The sequence below is a fragment of the Lethenteron reissneri genome, chromosome 22 (assembly GCF_015708825.2).
Source record: "Lethenteron reissneri isolate LAM-NWPU_2019-01 chromosome 22, ASM1570882v1, whole genome shotgun sequence".
In the NCBI taxonomy this organism is placed as follows: Eukaryota; Metazoa; Chordata; class Hyperoartia; order Petromyzontiformes; family Petromyzontidae; genus Lethenteron; species Lethenteron reissneri.
In genome coordinates this window covers 2,070,958-2,094,086 of record NC_083800.1, presented here as the reverse complement: position 1 = coordinate 2,094,086, position 23,129 = coordinate 2,070,958, and the positions used below count along the sequence as shown (strand labels likewise).

The 23,129-nt window shown below is 44.8% G+C and overlaps 2 protein-coding genes across 4 annotated transcripts; one reads left to right on the top strand and one right to left on the bottom strand.

The window, feature by feature from the left end:
* Positions 1-5,655: 5,655 nt before the first annotated feature.
* On the top strand, positions 5,656-12,838 carry BUB3 (BUB3 mitotic checkpoint protein). 3 transcript variants are annotated; one of them, XM_061556278.1, is made up of 8 exons: positions 5,656-5,845; positions 6,482-6,706; positions 7,638-7,707; positions 7,840-7,991; positions 8,532-8,690; positions 9,089-9,266; positions 9,609-9,825; positions 11,962-12,838. In XM_061556278.1, the coding sequence occupies exons 2-8, from the start codon at positions 6,512-6,514 to the stop codon at positions 11,969-11,971; spliced, it is 981 nt and encodes a 326-aa protein (XP_061412262.1). In that variant the 5' UTR covers positions 5,656-5,845; positions 6,482-6,511; the 3' UTR covers positions 11,972-12,838. The 3 variants fall into 3 exon arrangements, with proteins under 3 accessions (XP_061412262.1, XP_061412259.1, XP_061412261.1); XM_061556275.1 differs by having other exon boundaries at positions 5,689-5,845; positions 6,485-6,706; XM_061556277.1 differs by having other exon boundaries at positions 5,704-5,845; positions 6,488-6,706.
* On the bottom strand, positions 10,586-21,991 carry LOC133345498 (uncharacterized). The gene is made up of 7 exons (XM_061556274.1): positions 21,817-21,991; positions 20,259-20,387; positions 19,407-19,507; positions 18,845-18,990; positions 15,760-16,009; positions 14,440-14,660; positions 10,586-13,884 (listed from the first exon to the last, which is right to left on the bottom strand). Exons 1-7 carry the CDS (start codon positions 21,903-21,905, stop codon positions 13,717-13,719), a joined length of 1,104 nt encoding a protein of 367 aa, XP_061412258.1. The 5' UTR covers positions 21,906-21,991; the 3' UTR covers positions 10,586-13,716.
* Between the last annotated feature and the right edge of the window lie 1,138 nt (positions 21,992-23,129).

The following is a 23,129-nucleotide window of genomic DNA, read 5'->3' as shown; positions in this document are numbered from 1 at the left end:
CACGCCACCGCCGCCTCGCTTGCCAAAACCGTACTCGCAGCAACCTTTGTTCATCCGCCGCTGCGTGAAAGCGCCGGTCACCGCGGCGATTGTTTTGGCCGCGCGGTTACTCGAATCGAACGGAGTAAACACGCTCGGTCACAAATGGCACGGACAGATGTGCCGGCGAGAATGGCCCCTGGCAATTGATGCTGCCCGGGCGAGATGGATCGTGGCATCACCGCACGCTCGCGAGGGATGGATGGAAATGGAGTGGGGAGGCGGTTCAGGACCGGTTCAGATATAAATTACATTTTGCGTTATCTGGGTGAGAACCCTGTTGAGATCGGACGAATGTCTGTGTCGGTTATATGAGCGATTTGATAAGACTTCACCACGCTGGTCAATGCGTGTTGGTGAATGGTAGAGCCCAGAACCAGTACAGATCGTAGCAGTGGCCGAGAATCGAACTCGGGCTACAGTGCAGTGTGCTACCCGCTGCGTCAGTGCTCCACCCCTGTCAACACATTCCATGTACAAATGAAAACGACTTCTCAAATTCATCATGCTCATGAGCCATTGTCTATCCACTGCTGGATGAACGCCTCGCCACACCATCTCGTGCTCTTCTGATGCAACAATCCATCTCACTCCTGTGCTCCTACACCGCGGATGGTCATTCTCTCAGGTACACATTGGCTGTGCCTGCGAGGATTGAACTGACTATTTCATTCCATTCGATGTTTATTTTTGGAGATGAAAACCCATAGAGATTGGATGAATGTCACGTGTAAAAAAAGACTCAATGACCTACACATCACCCAGCAATGGATAAACACACATTTATATATTTATGAAAATACTTACAAGAGGTTTGTCCACCACTAAGGAGAAGTGATGCAATCAGCTCATCTGCATGGGCTAGAATGACAAATGGATTGTCACATTGCAAGACCATTAACATGGCAATAGCTTGGGGAGGCATGCATCCAGCTGTGGATAGATGATAGCTTCTGATGATGAACCGATGCTAGCCTTATTGATGCACTTGACAATCCACTTTTGATCATTCTCGTTTAATAATTTTGCTACAGATGTCAGCACAATGAACTTCACAGTTGACTCCCTTCACCCACTTACTCCACCTACTCTCAACAACACCCCCTACTTTGTGGACAGAGAGCTGTTGTGGGTGATCAAGTTTGTTTTACCCAGAACACCTCTCAATTAATTTTGCACGTTAGTTTGGGGAAATAATTATAGCCACTCTTATGGTAATGCAGACATGTAGATGACATAGTCGTGTTCTGCATGTCTTATGAATGTTTAAGACTTTAAGTAATGCATGCTATTATAATTATACAAAATTAAAAATGCCTGTCGGTGAAGCAATTACGAAACTGTCTGGAATATTCAACCACAAACTAATTTAAATATTTATGGCTGTCCCCATAGAGCTCGTTGGTGATGACCTGGCTGCCCAGGATGTCCAAGGGGCCAGTTGGTGCTGCCCTTGATCTGTTGTTGTTGGTGCTGGGCCCTGCTGATCGTTTCTTCTCTTCTCGAGCTGTGCTGCACTGTTGCTCTCTCCCTCCTCTCTCTCCCGTTTTCCCCTACCCTGACCCCACCCCTCCAACCACCCATCCCCCTTATTCCATAATCTAAGTGCTTTTTATATTTATAAAGCATCTTGAAATGCGATTGCATTTAGAAGCTATATAAATTCAAATTGTTGTTATTGTTTGTTCAACAGTCAAGTCATACCTTAGCTTTGTCAATGTTCTCCAGCCTGGAATTGGAAATGTCATAGTTTTTATAAAATCAAGGCGATGTATGCTGTACTTTTCCCCATTTAAAAAAAGACAAATAGAGCCGTGAAAACAGTTGTAATGTTTGTGCGAGAAGGCAACCCAGATGGTCTTTGATGATTGTGGCTAAGTGTTTATGATTTAGAAACTCATAAAAAATGCAATCTTACAATACGCAGTGTGGTGATAATCACGCTTGACTTTTATTTTGAGTGCCAACCAGAGGTAGAGTAGTCAGCCAACGGTAGGGCATCCAACTGGATGGCGATGGTTGTGGTGGCACTATAAGACTGGTACTTAAACTTCTTGAATTACTTGTTGAGATTGTAACAACGGGTAAATACTATTTTTTAAATTGGATTATTATCCCCGTACGTTGCCAGTCATTACTGAAATATTCCAAAAGCCTCCCATCATAATCATTACTTTTCTTTTGCTCATATTTATCTTGACACGCACTTTTCAATCTTCCTTTTAAGTTGTTCATTCATTTCTATTAGTTTATATATTGACTTTATTGTCCGCACATCTGTGTTGGTTAACACTTCACCTTTCATCGATGCGTTTCTATTTTTCCTACTTATGTTTCGTCGATTTTTTTTCTCATGTCGCAGTTCAGAGTCTTCGCAGGAATAGCATCTCCTTGACCGACTCATCTTCTGATTAAAATGCGTTATCGTGTGCACTTGGAACCGTTCTTATATTCAAACACGAAGCAAAATTGGCACTGGTGCAAACAAGCACAATTGTCAAAATCCCAACGCATTCATCAACACCACTAAAATAAACCTTTCACTAAAAACCAGAGAACGTAATAGCAGTGTCCTAGGAGTCAACCAATCATGAAAACAAAATCGTTCAGGAAAGGTTTCTTTATCAATGGCCACATACATTTGCATAATATTCCATACAGGTGAATTCTTAGTTTGTTAAAGGGATGGGCAAAAAAGCATTAATTCATTGGTAATATTGATGTTTTGGTTCTGATACAGCAACGTTTTGACACGGACTATTTTACGTCAATGTTGATGTTTTGACATTGATGTTGACACATGGTGATGATGTCTCCAATATCATCGCTGGCAGGTGTATATGCTGTATAGATGTGTTTCTACTTATTATATATTGTGTAGATAGGTTTAAAGTTAATATTCTGGGAAAATGATGTAAGTTTGCTGTTGGTTGAGTGCTGATCCAGCAACAGCAACATTGTGCCTTTGTATATTTTTGCATAATATTATAAACGATTCCATTCTTCTACATATTTTGGAAAGTAGACTTAAGATCGGGGTTGAGTGGTGACATTTCAGTAACAGCCTTAGGCCATTGTATATATGTTTCGATACACTATTAACCTTTTTTGCTATATATCCTGGTAAATCAAGTAACCAACATTTGTGTTGAGCTTTAATTCTGCGACAATAGCCTTCTTTCCTTTTCTTAGTTTAAGTATGTTATTTTAGAATTCATCATTACATTTGATTATAATCTTTTTTTTATATGGCATTGGGGAAAAAAGAGCAGGCTAAAATTGTGTGTTTTAAATTTTGTAAGCTCTTCCACGGCACCCGTGGTGGCAGCAGCTGTGTGGAGTATCGTCAACTTGTTCCACCAGAGCACTGTGTTGTTTTTGGGAAGTCATCCGTGATATATGCCCACATGGTTTGCACCTCACCGCCTTTCAATTTCGACAAACATGTTTTCATATTTACATTTCCCTTTCCTATGAATAAGTAAATTGAAAGTATCGAAAACGATAAATCTCGAAAACACATGAATGTTTTTCGATATATCCGAGGTTTTTCTTGCAATGTCACATCCCTAGCTCGTTACAAGCCTTTGGAAAAGCACAGCTTCGGGCTGTCTTATTGGGGTCGTGGTCCATGTCCACTCGAGGCTGTTCAAACTGAAAACAAAATCATCAGCGTCCTTACGGGGAACACAAGCACTGCATACCTCATGGGACCTCCTTTGCCAGTACCAAAATATGAGAATAGGTTTTCTCCTTTTTTATGGCAAAGGAGGTCCCATTATGTAGATGCTCACCCCGAGCGCTGATTACTCTGATAGCGCATTGTCTTTGTGCTGTACGCCTTTTGGCGTCCTCTGGTCTAACACCGTTTTGAGACTAGGCTCAAAAGAAAGCTGTTTCTAGTGTGGACCAATCAGTTTCAAAGACAATGCATATATTATCAGAGTATGTTTTTGTTTGCATTCTGACTACAAGTATTGTGGTGAATGCAGCAAATGATTCCCTGTAAAAGGTTTCAGTTTGGTGTTTTAACATCTTAACACCTGTTTTGTTGCCAGAAGAAAAAGGGGAAAACCTATTCTCATCCTGCATACCTGTCAACCCCTTATCAAGGGCCTAGCTAATTACAGACCAATTCAGATCCTTAATGGTCACCCTGTGCCCTTCATCCTACACAGTCCCATCACAAGGGAGAATCACAAACAGACAAACACATAAACAAATAGACAAACGTTCAAGGGGCACACAAAACAAATAGACAAAACTTAGTTTTTTTGCCCGTATTGAAACGTCTGCACGACGTATGGACCCGAAAACTCAATTCCCTGTACAAGAATACGGGGTAAACCGTATGGGTTGACAGGTATAATAACACAATGGATAAGCAGACAACACTGCTCCGTCTAAATATATCTACACATATAAAACAATATAAGCAAAACATTCACAATCAGTGAATAATTTCAGAAGCGTTGATTCAAACCAACCAAAGCGTGAACTGGTTTCCACACGCAGTGTCTCATCAGCAGTCGGGCTATCATTAGCCATCCTGTATATGTTGCATGTTTCCTAACTTAATTTGTACTGTGATCAGTCTAAACACGACCGACTTATTTTTTATTTATTCTTGGTTCTTTCGGTAAAGTCGCGTATAAGGGAAATATAAAATAATAAAAGTTCAACATAATAAAAAATTGAACATAATAAAAATTCTCACGACGTTTCGGCCGCAACGCAAGCAGCCGTCCTGAGGTTAGGACGGTGTCTTTCCGACAGCTAATTAGGACGCTGTCTTTCCGACAGCTCTGTTCTTCACCTGAGGACGGCTGCTTGCGTTGTGGCCGAAACGTCGTGAGAATTTTTATTGTTTTATTTTTATTATTTCCCTTCGACGTGACTTTACAGAAAGAACCAAGAATATGAATCCCTGCAGTCACGAAAGCTTTAAATCGAAATCTATTATTTAACAATGATTTATATTGTGCAACATGTTCCATTTCTCAAGTGACAGTTGCTTTTGCCATAATTCAGTGGGTTTTTTTGGGGTTACATCACGTAAATATATAAATGTGTCGTTAAACCCGCGACCACCCACACATCCAATTGGTAAGATTTGTCACGTAAGCAGAACGTGTCATTCGTTACTAGTACAGCAACACCGGTGTGTTGCAGAGCAAACCCACAACATTAACAATCTGAGTACGTCGTTTCGCCAGTAATTACAACCAGCTTCATCAGGCGGACAGCCAGATTATGTGGAGCAATCCTCCTGCTTCGTTCACTTTGCCCCGAATTCTATTCGCTTCTCTCTTGCTGTACTTTCGAGAAGAAAAAAGTTCAGCTTTTTGAATACATATTTATAAATGTCTTCGTGACCCACGTTTCCACGTGCAAATGCGACTCCATCGTGGGCGCCCCTCCGAGTGAATGAACTGGGAGCCCGAGACACGAAAAACTCCCGTCCCACTGCTGCTGAAATGCCCCCACGCTGCCGCAAAAGCCACGGTCCATGACCACTCCCCTCCTCTAATCCATCACACACAGAGGGTGTGATCGCGCCTAGAAACCGCGCCTCTTGTCCGAGCCGAGCGCCGATTGGTTCGTTTGAATCTCGTGTCCCTTGACCCGGAAGCGCTTCGCGATCTCGCGGCCTCAGCATTCTGCAGCCGTTTCGCAGGCCTCATTCAATGTGACAACAAAAAACATCAAACTTGTGTCCTCTGCATTAATTAGCAAGGCGACTGGTCACCGACGACTGGCTGTCCGAGTGCGTGCTAGGGACCTGGGCGCTCTGTCCGATAACAAGGCAAGTCCCTGGCGGCGCGGCGGCGGCGGCGTGTGTGGCCGCGAGCGAAGGTCGTTTCAGGCGAGCCGCAGGCTTCAGGACGGGAGGCGAGGAGGCCCGCACGTGTTAAAGATTTTTATTTTTTAATTCAGAGTTATCAAAGTGCTCATTGGTGTTTATGTACGGCTTTGATCAATTGTGTTGGGGGAGAGGAGGGTGTTAATGATGTTGTGTGCGGTTCCTAGTCGCATAGGTGACGAGATCGTTTCTGAAAAATAAGTTACTACCTCGGTGGGCTTTGCCTGGTGGAGAGGGGGATGGTTTAGTTTAATTTGTACGCGTTTGAGTGGTTTGTTTACCTTTACTATGCACTACTATCATGTTCTTGTATTGTTGTAACGTTCTTATCGGCTCCTACTGGACATGTGTGAAATATAAGCTTAATAGCTCATCGTATTCCAGTATAAATAACATTCTGATTCTGAAGGAACGAGGGGTTTTTGAATCCGAGCGAGGGACAATCAATAGGGAAAAAAGTAAGGAGACGGACATGGACGGATACAGTCCGATGCTTCGCAACTTATGAGCGTCTCGTTCGCCACACTTAACACATTTCACCCTTGGTCCAAGTTAACCCGTGCGGTGCTCCGCGTTCTGCAGCAGCAGCAAGCACGCGGCTGTGGAACGATGACCAACTCGAGTGAGTTCAAGCTGAATCAAAGCCCCGAGGATGGCATCACGGCCGTCAAGTTTGGACCCAACTCGTCGCAGTTCCTGCTCGTGTCGTCGTGGGACTGCACGGTGCGGCTGCACGACGTCACGGGCAATACGCAGCGCGTCAAGTACACGCACGCGGGGCCCGTGCTGGACTGTGCCTTCCAGGTACCCGCAAATGTTGCCTTTGTTGCGTTTCTCTGCGTTTGAATGCGCACTGCCGTTTAGGTACAGAGTCTTGTGTGTTGCACTGTTAATTGCACTGCAAGTGGATACATTTTAATGGGGTCTGTGGGATCACACCTTTACTACGATGTCCTCATACGAGCTTTTGTTTATGAATGTGAAGTCACAATGGCGCCGCCAAACTTATACCGCTTGAACCCACATTGTATCACGTCCCACAAATTCTCAGATCCCTACAAATTGAAATGGGCTACATATTCAGCCTCACTTTTTAAAATCCGAAATGGTCTTTGCTCCATCGCATCTCTCCCCGCACATATTACTCAATACTCTCCTGCTGACACCCTTCACTCCAGCACTGAGGCCTCTTGCTGAAATTTACTCAACTCAAAATTGTGAGGTTGATTATTCTGCTGTTGCCTCCGAAATTGAAGTAAATTGGATACCAAACCATCCACATTTTATTGATTCGAAAGTGTCGAGCTAATGTGACTATAGCTTCAATACTGCCAACAGTAATTAGATGGGGAGGCAGATGGATAATGGCAAGCCGATTGATGTGAAAATGTTGACAGACAGGCAGAAAATCTACGAGTCAAAGAAGTGATGATGAGATTGGTTGAGAACTCAAGAGACCAGAATAGTCTCACTTTCAAGAATCACCTGGGGCATTAGTGTGCCAGTCGGAGTGATCATTGCTATATAAATATAAAATCCGAATTTAGTAATTTGTGGGCAATTTGACATCATTTACATTTGGAGCAGATGGCGCGTAGTATTACGGTTATTACACGCGCAGTAATAACTCGAGCTGCTGCTGGATTTGAACCATGAACCTCTGCAACAATCTGCGAATGCGCTAGGCCATGTCACCACTATGTATGGACCTAAGATGGATTCTGATTTTTGGCAGGACATGACACATGCGTGGAGTGGAGGCCTGGACAACACTGTTAAACTGTACGATCTCAACTCTGAACAAGGTATGTCGCATGCTGTGTGTTTTCTTTGTTGGCTTTTGCACACTTTTATTTTTGCACTGTATGGTGTATAGCATGCATGGGTACCCACAGCGCTTGTTTGAGAGTCCCATTTTGCTGCTTTTGCCCTATTAGAAATCATGGTTGGCACGCACGAGGCGGCAGTGCGGTGCGTCGAGTTCTGCCCGGAGGTGAACGTAATGGTGACGGGCAGCTGGGATCAGACGGTGAAACTTTGGGATCCCCGCACACCGTGCAACGCTGGCTCGTTCCCCCAGCCCGAGCGGGTAACAATGCACATCGACCTCCCTGCGAAGAAGGGCATCACTCAAAATGTTGTCCTGTTACAATTACATCTCATTCTTCTAGGACCAAATATAGAGTTACACTTAGATGTTTGCAATGAAAGATACATTCAATATGTGGTAAAAAAAAATTATCACGGTTGCTGAGCACAATCCTAAAATGCCAAGTGAGTAGGAATTTTCTTTTTAAGGTGTAATAGTTCATGTTTCTTGAATTGATAAAGGTTTTAAGAACTTTAAAACATTGACGATGGGAGTGAATTCAAAAGTCGAGCAATGTGAGGAAAGAAACAGAAAGACAAGTGTTTTTAGCACAGTATGAGATGAAACAGCGTTGTAGACTGAGCCATCAGCATGGGTGGAGGAGTCCATTCTGTGTAAGAATAAGATTGATGCAAATTTTGTATAAAGCGAAATGTTATATTGAGGCTCACGGAGTAAAGAAAATTGTACACAATTCTGCTCGGCAGCATTAACTCGCTGTTGCCTCTGAACCCCGCCGTGATCGCTGCGCCCGGGAAGGTGTACACGATGGCAGTGTCGGGCGACCGCCTGATCGTGGGCACGGCCGGGCGGCGCGTCCTCGTGTGGGACCTGCGCAATATGGGCTACGTGCAGCAGCGTCGCGAGTCCAGCCTCAAGTACCAGACGCGCTGCATCCGCGCCTTCCCCAACAAGCAGGTGCGTGCACGGACTGTGTCCCACACGGTCCCAGTACAACTCTAATGTTTTTTTCGGGTTGTACTGTGTGTCGTTTCAGTTCATGTTGCTGAGAGCTTCTTCGGGAACTGAATAAATGCATTGAATTTTCCTGTTCGTGATGCTCTTTTCCACCTCTCGCCAACCGTGTTGCTCAAAATTTATGAGAATGATGGAATACGCGTAGATATTCTCAAGCTGTAGTGGGACCGGTACAGTGTATTGGTCATTTCTGAACATTCTCCGTGATGGGGGTGCTCTTGTCCACAAAATTCAGGCCACTCGACAGCATTTGATTCACATGCCACACACTGCTGTTGAGATTGGAGAAAACTACAGTTGCGTATAGATCAGTGACAGTGTTGGTTTTTTTGTTGCAGGCTTACGTGCTGAGCTCCATCGAGGGCCGAGTGGCCGTCGAGTACCTGGACCCGAACCCTGAGGTACAGAAGAAGAAGTACGCCTTCAAGTGCCACCGCCTCAAGGACAACGGCGTTGAGCTCATCTACCCTGTCAACGCCATTGCCTTTCATAATGTGCACAATACCTTCGCCACCGGTCAGTAGCACTTCCAAAGTGTGTGTGTGTCATTAAATCGGTGTTCTTCACATATGATGGGTGGGGGGGGGGGGCGCTACACATTTGAAACCATTGGGTTTGACAGCATGATGGGGGATGTTTTCAAATTTGTGTAATGTCGGGGGGCCGTAAGTCAGAGACTACACTTAGGGCCACCAGGGGCCGCCACTGGCCTGTGGGCCTTGAAATGAAGAACACTGGACTAAATATTTCATTCGCGGCTGCATTTGCTAGAACAAAATGTAACATGTTTTTATTCAATTCACAGAGTTGGGTATACTCTTAATGTACCACTGGCTGATTGCTTTTGTGGCTTCCCAGGTGGCTCGGACGGCTTTGTGAACATCTGGGACCCGTTCAACAAGAAGAGGTTGTGCCAGTTCCACCGCTACCCGACGAGCATTGCGTCACTCGCCTTCAGCATGGACGGCTCCATGATTGCCATCGCCTCCTCCTACATGTACGAGCAGGAGGACATCGTACACCCCGCCGATGAGATCTACATTCGCAACGTCACCGACGCCGAGACCAAGCCCAAGTGAGTGCCCGCTGCCTCTGTGCGCTAGTTGAGTGCACAGCACCGCTCATGAGTTGGAAAAGTAATTTAATAGAACGACTTTTTGTGTTTAGTTTGTTATCCTTTCTCCGCACCTTCGATTAGCACGGATTTCTACATATGGTGCGAAAGTAATTCTACATACATACGCCATTCCTTGTATATCGTGAGAGTTATTTGACCCACAGCTTGGTGAAGGTGGGGAGCAGAGCCATGGAAATAAATCGTACGATTTATTTTGTTGTACTGCCCTCTAATGGTCATCACATAGCCTGTCTCCAATAATTTCAGTAATTAAAAAAGTATATAATCTGTGAGAAATAAAAATATTATTCGAAGTGTCATGCAACAACATTTTTTCCAATAGCAGGGTGTGTGGGAAAGTAAAACTTTCAAGTTTTTTTCTTTCTAACCAGGTGAAAACGCAACAAACCAAGGGTAGTCTCATTTGTAAGAGTGACCTACATCACCTAATTTTAAAAAAAGCTAAATAAAAGAAGGTAAAGCAGTGGAGTGAAGAAATTAGAGCAAAAACACCATATGAGGAGTTAAACATTTTTTTAAACCTCTAGTGTGCATATAAAAAGGTCACTTCAAGGGATATCAAAATAAGTTGTGTGAAAACATGACTATTTTCTAGTATATGGGCTTGTATTGCTTTTGCAAGAGTTCTGAGTGGATTTTTTTTATCACATTGCGCGTTGGCACAATGGACTAACATTGTGGAAAAAAGAGCACAACGTTGCAATCATCTGGGTTTCATTTTCATGAAAGTCATTGACATTGGTCAACTCCGCCGAGCGCGGGTGTTCACGAAGACTGAATCATCGTTAAACCGATACCCGATGCGGAGTGGTTAAAATCACCGCTGGGAATTTCAGAGGTTGCATGGCATGGTGTTAGTCCCACCACCGCTTCAAGCCACATGCTCTCCAAAGTCATCCAGCATTGTCTTTGCTTACACGTATGTGAGCACACTCTTGATTGTGCTCACTTGCAGTCATCTGTGTTTGATTAGCATTTTTGTGCGAGTATATTTGACGCTTGCATAATTCACACCATAGCGTAAAATGGAGATCTTTCGCACATTGCGTACCAAATGTTTTATTTTTCTTTCTACAAAGCTCAAATATGCTTTGAAATTTTAAGTAATAAAAATGTGAGATAATTGATTCAGTCTACAATGAACCATTGTCTGGTGGCAAACAGCACTTTACATAATACAATGTTTAGCATATAAAAAAGCAGAAAAATCACAGGTCAAGCGTTTAAATCACTGAACCAGTTACTAGCTATACAACACATACAGCAGTATCTTCCTACGTCACAATCTACATGTTATTAAATGTTTTTTTTTGTCATGGTCCATTATATTATTGCAAATGGAAATATTTTCAGGAGCTAATTGCCAATGTCGAGATCTTGTTGCCATTAGAGTGCTTCAGGAGAGAGTTGGTGCAAATGTATTATTCCATTCAAGATACGCGGACTAAAGTGGTTTACTATATGGTCAATAGTTTGGGTTGCATGGCCAGTCACATTGTGGCTTGTCTTTAACTTTCCATTCTTGAAGGAGATGTGCGCAGCGGCCTGTTGATGATTCGGATGTGGTTGATGGTTATACCAGTGTCTTCAAGGGATGTCAAAGCCAGGAGGTGCAATGTTTGGGTCTCGAAAGAGGTGTTTGTTCTGGACGTCGGCGTTCGTCTGTCCGCCAGCCTTCTTTCTGCATATTGTCCATTCTACCAATGTAATAAGATGGCTTACCTATTACATTCAGACCAAGCTTTTTTTCTGGTGTAGATTGTATAGAGTCTGGTTGTCTTGAGCTTGCAAGACAGTTCTTCTCATATACGTTTATTCAGCATTATGCCAACACTAGATTTCCTTGAGAAATTTGCACTTGCCGCTAGTCCCCGCAGTTTATCCATTTATTTTATTAGCACTTTCCAATGAGTCCCAGGCTGCTGAACAGCACTGGAGGACCTCACTAACATATACTGTAAGAAATGTTATTCATTTGGGGTTTTCTTTACTTGCTTTTGAAAAAATGTTTAATTAGGTAATGTAAAAATGCTAGCGTTGTAAGTAATGATTTGGTGCTTTGTTTTTTTCCAGGTCGTCTTAGGGGGAATGATCCAACGTAACACCAGAAGAGCACGACTCTACATCTCCACTATCTCTCCTGCTTTATGATCTCCTTTGTGACTTTTTCAAATTATTTTCTTCTAGTATGAAGCACTGTTCGGCTTGACAAATGGGATGTTGCAGATTATTCATTTGGTCTTTTGTAAATGTCTTTCCAAGAGGCAATTCACAGTCCCTGCATCACTGTGCTTTGACCGTTTGCCAAGATTCTGCCGCACATTTTGTTTATATTTTCTTTCAAGTACTTGCAGTCCATATGTCGAGCTTCTTTCACACCGTACATAGTCAACCGTGCATTGGTAGTTGTCCCTATCAATGCATGGCGCGTGTTTGAATATAAGTGTTGTAAGTGTTTGAAGCAAGGGACGTTTGCTCATAAAAACAGCTGTCACAGAACATCTGTTGCTCAGCTGCACCATCGCTGTTATCCAGTAAAGTGTACTGGATAACAGCTGAGCACAGATTTTAGTTATAAGCAATGCAGACCTTTTTTAACAAAAGGAGCTGATAAAATGAAGGCAGCATTCCGATAAAGTTTCTTAGATGTGCACACAATGCGTATGATGTGCAATGGTGTTTTTTTGTCAATACTTAAGGTTTTATTTTAAGAATCGGTAAATTGTGGCTTTTTAAAACTGGTTACACAGCAAAATGCAGGGGCCCAGTGAATTGTACTCCATAGGGAACATTTTCTTGCGTCCTTTGACCACAAAGCTGTCACTTTCAAAGTTACGTTCTTTACAATTTCCCTCTATCTAATGCAACACAATTTTCACACACTTTTGCGTAAACATGTTTAAAATGTACCCGTTTACATTTAATAAAGAAAAACAAATAAGTATAAACAGCTAATTCTTACGTGTGTTTATTCTAAATCCACATTCGTGAAATGTGATGGAGCAGACTCGAGTGAAGAGGGTGCTTCACCTATAGACTGGTCTTAGAATTTAGAGAGCATGAACATTTTACGTGAATATAGCTGATATTTAATACAAAACTAAATAATTATCTGCCATTGTGCATGGAACAGTGAAGCTATGTACATGGCGCACTGGGTGTTGGTGTGACATTCAGATTTTCTTAATTTTACCGATTTGATTCGATGTGAGCTGCGATAATCTTGTGAATATAAGCAGATATGAGGACTAAACTGAAATGTCTGGACCTTTTGAACTACTGCTGCAAATTCTCAAGATACGTCGCGTGAAGATGTGTTTTTTCTTTGCACATTCTTCAAACCATGAATGAAATGTTCTGTATTGGTCAATAAGATTTTTATGGTGGAGTATCGTAACAAACAGGCCATAACGATGGCACTTTACTAGAGCAGTGAGCTATTCACTTTTTTTCTTTTCCGAGGCCATGAAAAATATAGTTTATAAAAGAATGCAGTGCATACGGTGACAATTACACTAATCATAACAGCTTCTTAATTCACAATAGTTTGAGATTAAGATGTGAATCGTAGCGGTCCTCCTGATAGGGCGGTGTTCTTCATTGCAAGGTCCACAGGCCATTGGTGGCCCCTGGTGGCCTTTAGTGCAGCCTCCACGAATATGAAAACACCACATCATGCTGTCAAACCCAATGGTTTCAAATGTGTGGCGGCCCTCACTGATGTCTTATCGGTAAAAGTGGCCCCTCTCTGAAAATTTGTGAAGAACACTGATGGGGGGGGGAGGTGGCAGACGAGAGGATGGACCAAGGACCAAGGACCAAGCCCCGCTATTGGCTGAGTAGCACGCGGCTCACATGGGTGATGGGCACACGTGAGTCTGCAGCTTCCCCGCAGCCGCGGAAGGTCAGAACAGCGCTGGCGGGCAGCACAGTGATGCCAGCCGAGGGGCGCCACGCCCAGCCGTCTGTGCCACGTTCATACATCTGCACGGACACCTGGTGTACGCACGGGACACAAAGAACGGTGCTTTACAGTACGTCGATATGCCTGCCCATCCCATTCAGTACGCGGAAGAAATGTAAATATGCGTCGGTTTAAAATCAATGCTTTATGAGCATCAGTGACCACAACAAAAGCACATCAAATTTGGCTACATTTTCTATTCTGATAAAGATATCGTTTGATTGTTGTGCGACAAATATTGTCACCGGAGTGAAAGTGCTGCCCCCCTATTGCATAGTACAGGTCATGCCATAGTTTTGTTCTCTAACATGGGGTACAGGGACTCCTACTTACAATCATTTTACTTAAGAATTTCAGAGATACGAACAAACCTGTCTGTATGTTCAGTTGCCTGTTCGGACCGAGAGTCGGAAGTTCAACTGCCATGCAATAGATGGTGGTGGTGGGATCTACATCTGCAGAACATGGATAACCAGTGGCATCTACAGGAGATTATACAACTTTTAAAGCCAAATCATGAAATCGCTGGGAGGGCTACATCTTCACACACCTTGCGAATTATCTGGCAGATAATCTGGCAGACCCACCGTGGGCATGTACCCGAGCAGCGCCCACAGATAGCCCAGGATGGTGCTGTGCTGGTGCTTGAACTCCAGCGTCTCGATGTGAGCGCGATCCATGCCGAGGTGGGAGCAGCTGTGGAAGTCGCCCAGAAGGCGGCGTCCACCCTGCAGCTCCAGCACATCCCAGGTGCCCAGGGCGCGCAGCCCGGCCCGCGCTCGCCGCACAGCATCCGCCGACAGCCGCCCTGCGCACCAGTGGGTAAAATACATCCTACATTGCAGTGTTCTTCATTGCGAGACCCGCGGGCCACTGGCGGTCCCTGGTGGCCTTTATTGCAGCCCCCGACAATACACAAATGTGTGGCGGCCCTCGCAATGATGTCTTGTTGGCGAAAGTGGCCCGCCTCTGAAAATTTGTGAAGAACGCTGCTATATTGTATTGGTGGAGCACGGAAGGCCCGTGGATGGGGGGTGAGCGCAGACGATCTTTATTTGTGTATTTATAACAACTGACAAGCAAGCTACTGCGGAGTAGAACAAGCAATGGGGCCTTTCGTCAAATGCTTCCCATCAACAGCATAGGAGCGGCGAGTCTGGTGGTGCTCCCTATGTACTCCGTGACCTAGCTCACTAAGAGAGGGCAAGTTGTCAAAATGCTATCACAGGTGAACCATTGAACGGCAGCAACGAAGACGTTCATCAACTTACAGCCAATGCTGTTGAATGGCTAAAGAACGTGGGCACTAATTAATAACGTTCGTTGCTGTTTCAAAAATCAGTTGCTTGTCCGTGTAACATTGCTGTACAGAAGGAGAAAACTGACAAGGACGTGCTCAGTAAGGCAAGAGGCCCAATGATGTTTGCCTCTCGGCAAAGATAAATCGGTACGGTAAGTCCTCGCTTCACGTGTGTTCACACTGCGCGTTTTCACTATAACGCGGTTCACCCATTGGGGAACACTTTGCACAACGCGGGACGCGCCTGTTGTAAGGCGGAACGTGCACCGTTATAGCGGAGTTTCTGAGCGGTCAACGACAAACTACTTTTTTGAGCTGCGCAGCTTTGCGGATTAATACAGTTCGCGCAGTGGTACAGTAACGCGGCAGTGTCCCTTCAGTTATTTGTCCCACCATCTCACTCTGCGTACATCGCATCTCGCCAAACTTTACCGTTGCATTATGGGGAAATAGTTTTTGTTTAACATGGCACTTTTCAGGAACCTGTCTCCCGTGTTAAACGAGGACTACCTGTAATGCACAAGGCGCGAGTGTCCCTATCCGCGGTTGAAGCACCCTTGTGTGTTTGTGTGCGAGCGTTGTCTTGATGGTCACTGTGCTCCTTTACCGTTGAGCCAGTGCGGCGTGAGCGAGTCGGTAACCCGCGCCATCCACCCACGTTGCAGCGAGCGGACGAAAGCGGCCACCTCCGCGGCCGGGACCACCACCGGCTCAGGCTCCGTGCTGGGGATCAGCTCCGTGCTGGGGACCTGCAGTTCGCATGCCGGGTTGAGCAGCAGCAGGCGGGCGTGCACGGTCTCCTTGTGGAGCTCCACCCCGAGACCGCTTAGGTGCTTGCGCAGTTGCTCGCTCTTCAGCTGCAGAGCGGTCCCGGGTCGGCCATACGGATGAGTGGGAAAGTGTGGTCATCAGGCATTCAAAGGTGGGCAATGCAATGCGTTTCGAATTGACACTGCGTCTCCATGTGATCGCATCTCAAGACGCTGTGCAGAAACAGTGAGCATATTGAACTAACCGCCCTCGCTGAGATTCTATACATTGCCGTGATTGGAATGTAACTTCTTTCAATGTTCCCTACTGCCAAGCTTGCAGGACAGGCGGTGAGACACCTAATGCCCTAAGGGACAGCTGCCACTCGGGAATGGCCCTTTTTAAATGTTTAAAGTGCTCTGAGATGTCCCGGGGTGTAGGAGGGAGCTCTTGCAAAGCAACATTATTATTATTAAGAACTGATTATACTGTATGCTTATATTGTTGTATGTATAATGAGAATAATAGTTTTAATATATACACATTGTTACGCGCATAGTAGTCATAAACAATTACAATATAGACAAGTAAATTAACCAATTTCCGTTCAAGAAATATTTTGCCTGTGGAGGGAAACCAGAGCACCCTGGCTAAAACCCACACGTAGCATGTAGTAACACTTGCTTGCTGTAGCCCCATCTCCTGACCACCTCGCACCCTGGCAGATTCGGGAGTCTCTTAAATTTGCGTGATCCACCTACACTTGCCTTCAGAGCGCTAGATTAGAGGTGTGTGCCACCGCACCCAGCGTTGATGGCAAGGCTTCGCTGGGGGGCATGGAGGTTTGTTTTTGGGGATGTCTATCAAGCGGCTGGTCTGAATTATCCACTAACTATGTTTTGCCAACATTCCGAATCCACTGGCTCTGCAGAGAACCATGTGGTTTATGTGACCGTAATCACGTGCGCAAATGGGGGAAAAAAAATCGGTGCATGCAAGTGCAACTGTTTCGGTAAACACTTCAACAATTTTCTAGTATTACACCACAATTGCAGGGAATTATCCCACCATAAATAATCGTAACAAAACTTTGTAACGCGTACATATTAACAATACTAATGCTAATTTGTAATGCGCACAATTTTTGCTTTCCCGGAGGCAGCGACCCTGATGCGCAAAACGGACAAGTCGTTCGATTGCGAACTCGGAGGTGTGGAAGGCACTTGCATATAGCGGTGCGCAAGGTGGCAGTTGCACAATTTAAAAAAGCAACCTTCTCCCCCATAACCCAGCCCGGCATGTCATCTAATCTCTAAAAAAGCAACACTCTGCCCCATAACCCAGCCTGGCATGTCTACCGATCTCTAAAAAAGCAACCCTCTGCACCATGACCCAGCCTGGCATGTCTACCGATCTCTAAAAAAGCAACCCTCTGCACCATGACCCAGCCTGGCATGTCATCTAATCTCGAAAAAAGCAACACTCTGCCCCATAACCCAGCCCGGCATGTCTACCGATCTTGGGTTAATTGCACACATCGCTCGCCGTGCAAAAATAAATACAGAAGTCTTTAAAGTTGCAGGCGGATAAGAGGTTGTAAATTCTATAGCATTCCTTCAAAATTCAATTTAAATTAACCATGATCTTACCACGTATCAAGCAAGGCTGTGACGATGCACAAATTAATCGATTGTCAATTCTTAAGCTGAAAATACGTGCATCGAATTGCATGTTCAAGAATCAATTACTTTAGTTTTGTATGGAGTGAATCTCAGCAATTTAGTGACTGGGTGAATTTTGCACCCCTAGTCCTGAGCAAGGAAGGAGCAGTTTGACAAGTGATACATGGCAGTGGACTGCAGTGGCATAAAATGAGCCTTAAGATGCGGCCACTTTTAAAATTACACAGTTGTGGTGGTGTGTCGGAGAAGCACATGGGCTTCTGCAACGTAGGTTTAACAGTGGTGACCGCAAGTTGGAATCCAGCACCATAAATTCACAGCGCGGAGCGAAAAGATGGCCATAGCGGAGTATGGAAAATGTAGATCGTTTACAGCTTCAAACTGCCCCTTGCACTTGTACACCCTGCACACTACACATTGCAGTTCTCTTCTAATTAATTATTCTCAAAAACTTTCGAGCTTCACGATCAGAGTGCAGATAAAAGCAACGGCTCTGTTACGACGCATCACTGATGCAAAAAAAAGTAGTTATCTTAGTCACGTAATTGTATGGATGCTCGTGGTTATATTAAATAAATATATTCGGAGTTCCCCCCCACCAAGTCATATTCCAATGTTGCCATGTGTCATGTCATGAAATGAAGACATTTCCTTTCATAATACAGATTTTTTGGGTTAGATCGCGTAAATGTATAAATGTGTCGTTAAACCCGCCACCACCCGACACAGCCAATTAGTAAGGTTTGTCACGTAAACAGAACAAGCCAATTCGTCACTAGTACAGCACTAACTGGTGTGTTGGAGAGCAAAGCCACAACATTTACAATCTGAGTACGACGTTTCGCCAGTAATTACAACTAGCTTCATTAGGCGACAGCCAGATTTTTAGCTCGCAGTTAGAAAATGAAGCCACTTCAATATCCACACTAGGGGCACATTTTACATTACCTGCAAGGAGTGTTTAGGATGATGAATAAAAATGTGTTAATTCTCGGATCTGATAGAAGCCAAATTAAGTTGAAAGATAAATGTATTGTCATTGTTAACCGTGTACATGCAATCAACAATTCATATAATTCCATTTAACCATGGAATCTTGATGAATATCAAAACCCAGAATCTCCACAGTGCTGGCTCAATGCCCTCACATGGAATAGCCACCCGATCACCTTAACTTACAGAAAATCAAATACTCTTATAAATCACAATTGTTAAGCAAATAGTTTGTGCTAATTGGTTGTGATCATTGGTTGTGCGTACCTTGATGAGTTTCACAGGATCGACACACGGCGTGTAGCCGCCGCCCAGCCAACTGCCACCCCTTGGATCATGGATGTCCCAGTGACCCTGGCGAGGCGTCACCAGACCCGACCACGTCTTCAGGTCAATGCAGTAGAGTCCAGATCCTGGGTCACGTGCATGAGAGTGTAAACATCGTGTTGCACCGTCGAGCCGTGAGATCTTTCATGTCTATTCCCAGAATACGGATCGAACACACGCAATTCCGTCCAAATATGGACTAGCAAACCACAGGTGGGGTCAATGGTGGCGTGGGGGTTAACACACGGCGTTAAGCACCCAATGACCTGACTTCCATTTCCAGCCCAAGCTAACACACTTCATCAACTTGCATCGACCAGTGTGGTGAATTATCGTGCAAAAGTTTTCCCTGTCAATCTGGTAATGGAGTGTTCCTGAATTGCCAAGTGCTGAATACAAAATTAATGAATACTCCTTCTTAAGTCTAGGCTCGATGGGGAATTCTGAAGTCTGCTGCAGCTGTCGATTGCAGCCTGCTCCGAGCATTTCCGACGCGACTTACCCGTGAAGACGATCACGCTGACGTCACGCCGGGAGCTGTGCCGCTCGTCTGGAACTCGCACCCCACACAGGATGTCCTCATGTGCCACCCCGGCCACCTCCCTGTCGGCAGGGATAATATCGGTCGCGAAAGCCTACGTGTTAAACTGGCATGGATGTGTTTGATATGAGTACACGGCACGCTGCGTGTTGTGGTCCCAGTTGCATCCCGTTGACAAACATTTGGAGTATCCCTGGGTCGACTAATAGCATGTCGGGAGATGGCCCAATTGCCTCCACTGCCTCATTTCTGCTCAGCATTTGGCAAACAGTATGGCGAGATATTTGCGCACGTGCACCTCGTCTGAAACACAACTTGGTGGTGAACGGTGGTGGTTAGTGTGTCGCAGCGGTACAAGCACTGCACTGCACACATGGTGACCTGAGGTTAATTCCCGGCCATGTCTCATGAGTTGTAAGTGATATCTGAACTGGTCCTGGGTACCCCTCTTCACCAACCCACACTGACCTGCGTAATGAAGTATGGTCAAACAACAACAATCGTGCCCAACACTGCGTGGGGAAGCCTTCATCCAGCAGTGGATTTGAATGTAATATACATACCAAGTGTGTGTGTATATATATTATTTCATCACGATCAGAATATTTACACTGGGGGAATCCGATGAGCTATAAAGCTCTTTTTCACAGATGTCCACTTGCACAAAGTCTACTCCGTGCCAACCTTACCACTGCTTATAGATTTTAAGCTTTCGTGATTGCAAGGATTCATACTCTTAGGTTTTTTTTACCTACGTGACCTTACCACTGCTCTTACTCTGCATCTGAAGGGGGGGAGGGACTTGGAACCAACCTGAGCTGGGTGATGAAATCCCGCACGAGGGCTCGTTCGAAGTTGACCTCTTGGTGCTCGGGGCAGGCCGGCGGGCTACTGGCTTGCTTCGCCTCGCTCAGCCGGGCTTTGAACTGAGACACCATGTGTCTGCAGGGCAAGCATGCGGTCATGAGCACGCGGTACAACCCTTTGAGTTCAGTCCGGTAATTGGTGTGTGGCGCAAGACGAGGTTTCCACAAATTATTCTTGACAAAGCACTGGGTGCTGCTCATTTCTCATTTCTCATTTTTGCTGACAGGGCCAGTGGTGGAAATTCCACGCTCGGGTACTATGGACTTTCGCACCAAGTGGCGCAGCTTACCAGGTGGTACTCGTTTAACCGACCTTGGAAGCATGATGGTGGTGATGAGTATGCTGGGCTAGATTTGTAATTATGATATTGAAATACTGTAGTCCTGGACTGTATGCCAAGCGTTAATGCATTCAATATTTAAATATGAATTAATATCGGTCTCACCATAGCTTTACGGTTAAACCTTTTCCGACATGCACATCTGTGTATCATAAGTATACGTATGCACACACCTGTACAGCACACGTTAAAACATGACATTATTGTTACATGTGAAAAATTTGTACATGGTGAACATACTCTGACACCCGATTTTAATAAACCATAGCCCTCCTTGGACATTTAACATTCAAGGTGATACTTTCAGAATTTTCTCCAGTTATCTATGTTTTGGTTCTTGCAAACTACACATCAAACAAAAGTGTTAGCAACTGCAGCTCACGAATGATCTCACCCCTAAGGGTGGGCAACCACAGCCGCCGCCCAGGGTGCACTGCTCGAGTGTGGGAATAATGGACGAGTTAGTTTGAGGGGCTGCTACGCACCTCCGATGACCAGGGTTGGCTATGTACGGCGCGAAATAAGTTCAACATACGTCAGCGGTGGATCTAGAAACTTGCAAACGGATGTGTGGAGGGGGCCATCCTGAAATTATGTTTTTTTTTACATGTGGCTTTACATTCATGTAACAAAAAAATTATCTTTACTGTAATTCCCTTGCTTAATATAACATTGCAATTGTATGGGTCTCAAGGGGGTCGGGGGAGTTTTGGTGTCCTTGGGACCACCACAAAAGGGTTACATTTTCGTTAAAACTAAAAACACAACTAATGCCCGCTAATTATTATTGAAAGCCTTAATGAGTCTGAAAAGTTTTCCTGAGTGGCTGGTAACTTATGTACCCAGAGAAAACCCATAAATCGCAGGATACAACTCAACGCTTCGTAAAGACTTCAGAATCAATGTATGTACTGTCATGTCACATCCTCAGCCTGAGCCTATCTCAGGCAGCCTCCCTCCAAATATTAACCAGGCTAAATCCTGCTCAACCTCCGAGATCTACAGAGAAAGATCCAACAACACATTGCACCAACATCTCATGACCACCTTTGCAACCTCGGCCAACAACACCTGGCATTGCCAGCCAGTCTCCCATCCAATTAACAATCAGGATGACTTGGGTCACAGATCGAGGCTGGTGGCACACGCAACCCCACCACGTACCTCGCGATGTAGAAGGGAGGCGACAGGAATAACATTTTGAGGCTTTGGCTGCGTTCGTCCCCTCGCCAATTGAGAATGTCAGGATCCATGCGCCATGGAACTGTCCGGACCTCACTCCTTGGACTTCATGCGTCCGTCGTAGCCGCTCGTCAGCACGGGTGACCAGCGTTTATCCCTGCGCCGTCACGGAAACCTGCAGTCTGGGCCCTTCAATATATATAGCCCCTGCTGCGTGTAATAATCCCACATTATTAAAAGTAACCCTGGCTCCATTGCTATTGGGCAAACAGTTCAGTAAGTTCCAAAGTGGATTCTATTACAATCCAAACAGCCCAAATGGTATGGCGTTTCACGGTTGGGCAACATTTCGTCTGACCGGTCATGAATGAGAGCTTCCTAATGGGAAACAGGCCGATGAGAGGGCTTTTGACATTCCTGCTCAGGAAATGTAACGTTTGACCCTAGATTTGAAGCTTTGGTGACTGCAAGTATTCATATTGTTAGGTTTTTTCGGTAAAGTCACGTAGGTAAAAATGTAAAATGAATAAAAAATAAAATAAAAATCACGACGTTTCGAAACGTCGTGATTTTTATTTTATTTTTATTTAACTTTTATAAATTAAAATTTTTTACCTACGTGACTTTACCGGAAAAAACCTAAGAATAACGTTTGACCACAAACGAGAAGTCGGCACAGCTCGTAGGGAAGTGCTGCCCGCTGTTTTGACTTCCTCATAATGCCCTCAATGTCAGGTGTGGTCATCGTTGAGCGCTGATGCTTATGATAGTTAATAGTCTTCCAGTTATCAACATTGTGCATCGGAATTGGCCCAATTTCTTACATATTTTTTGTTATGTTTAATTATTTCTATATGTTCAAAAGTCGACAACACGTTTAATACACTTATTTTATATATCGTGCATATATAGTGAGTCAAACATAGCAACATGTACCATGCCAATACAAGCCAGTGAAACTCTTCCATGTTTGGAGAGCAGCCCACGGAAGCATTTACCAGCGCCACCTCTTGGATTCCTTCAAATGGTGTCCGCTGCATACACGAGGGGACAATACTTTCTCACCCATCCTGCCACTGCAAGCAATTTCGTTGCATGCCATTGGGGCCGTACATAAATGACGTCACGCGATTTTGGACGAATTTTGACCCCCCCCCCTCGTCACACGGCGTCACAAAAAGTCAGACCCCCCCCCCTCCAAATGACGTCACAAAGCTCTGCCCCTCCCCCAAAACCATATTACCATTTTGAAAATAAAACATGCTTCAAATCGCTTTAAACTATTGTCATTGTAG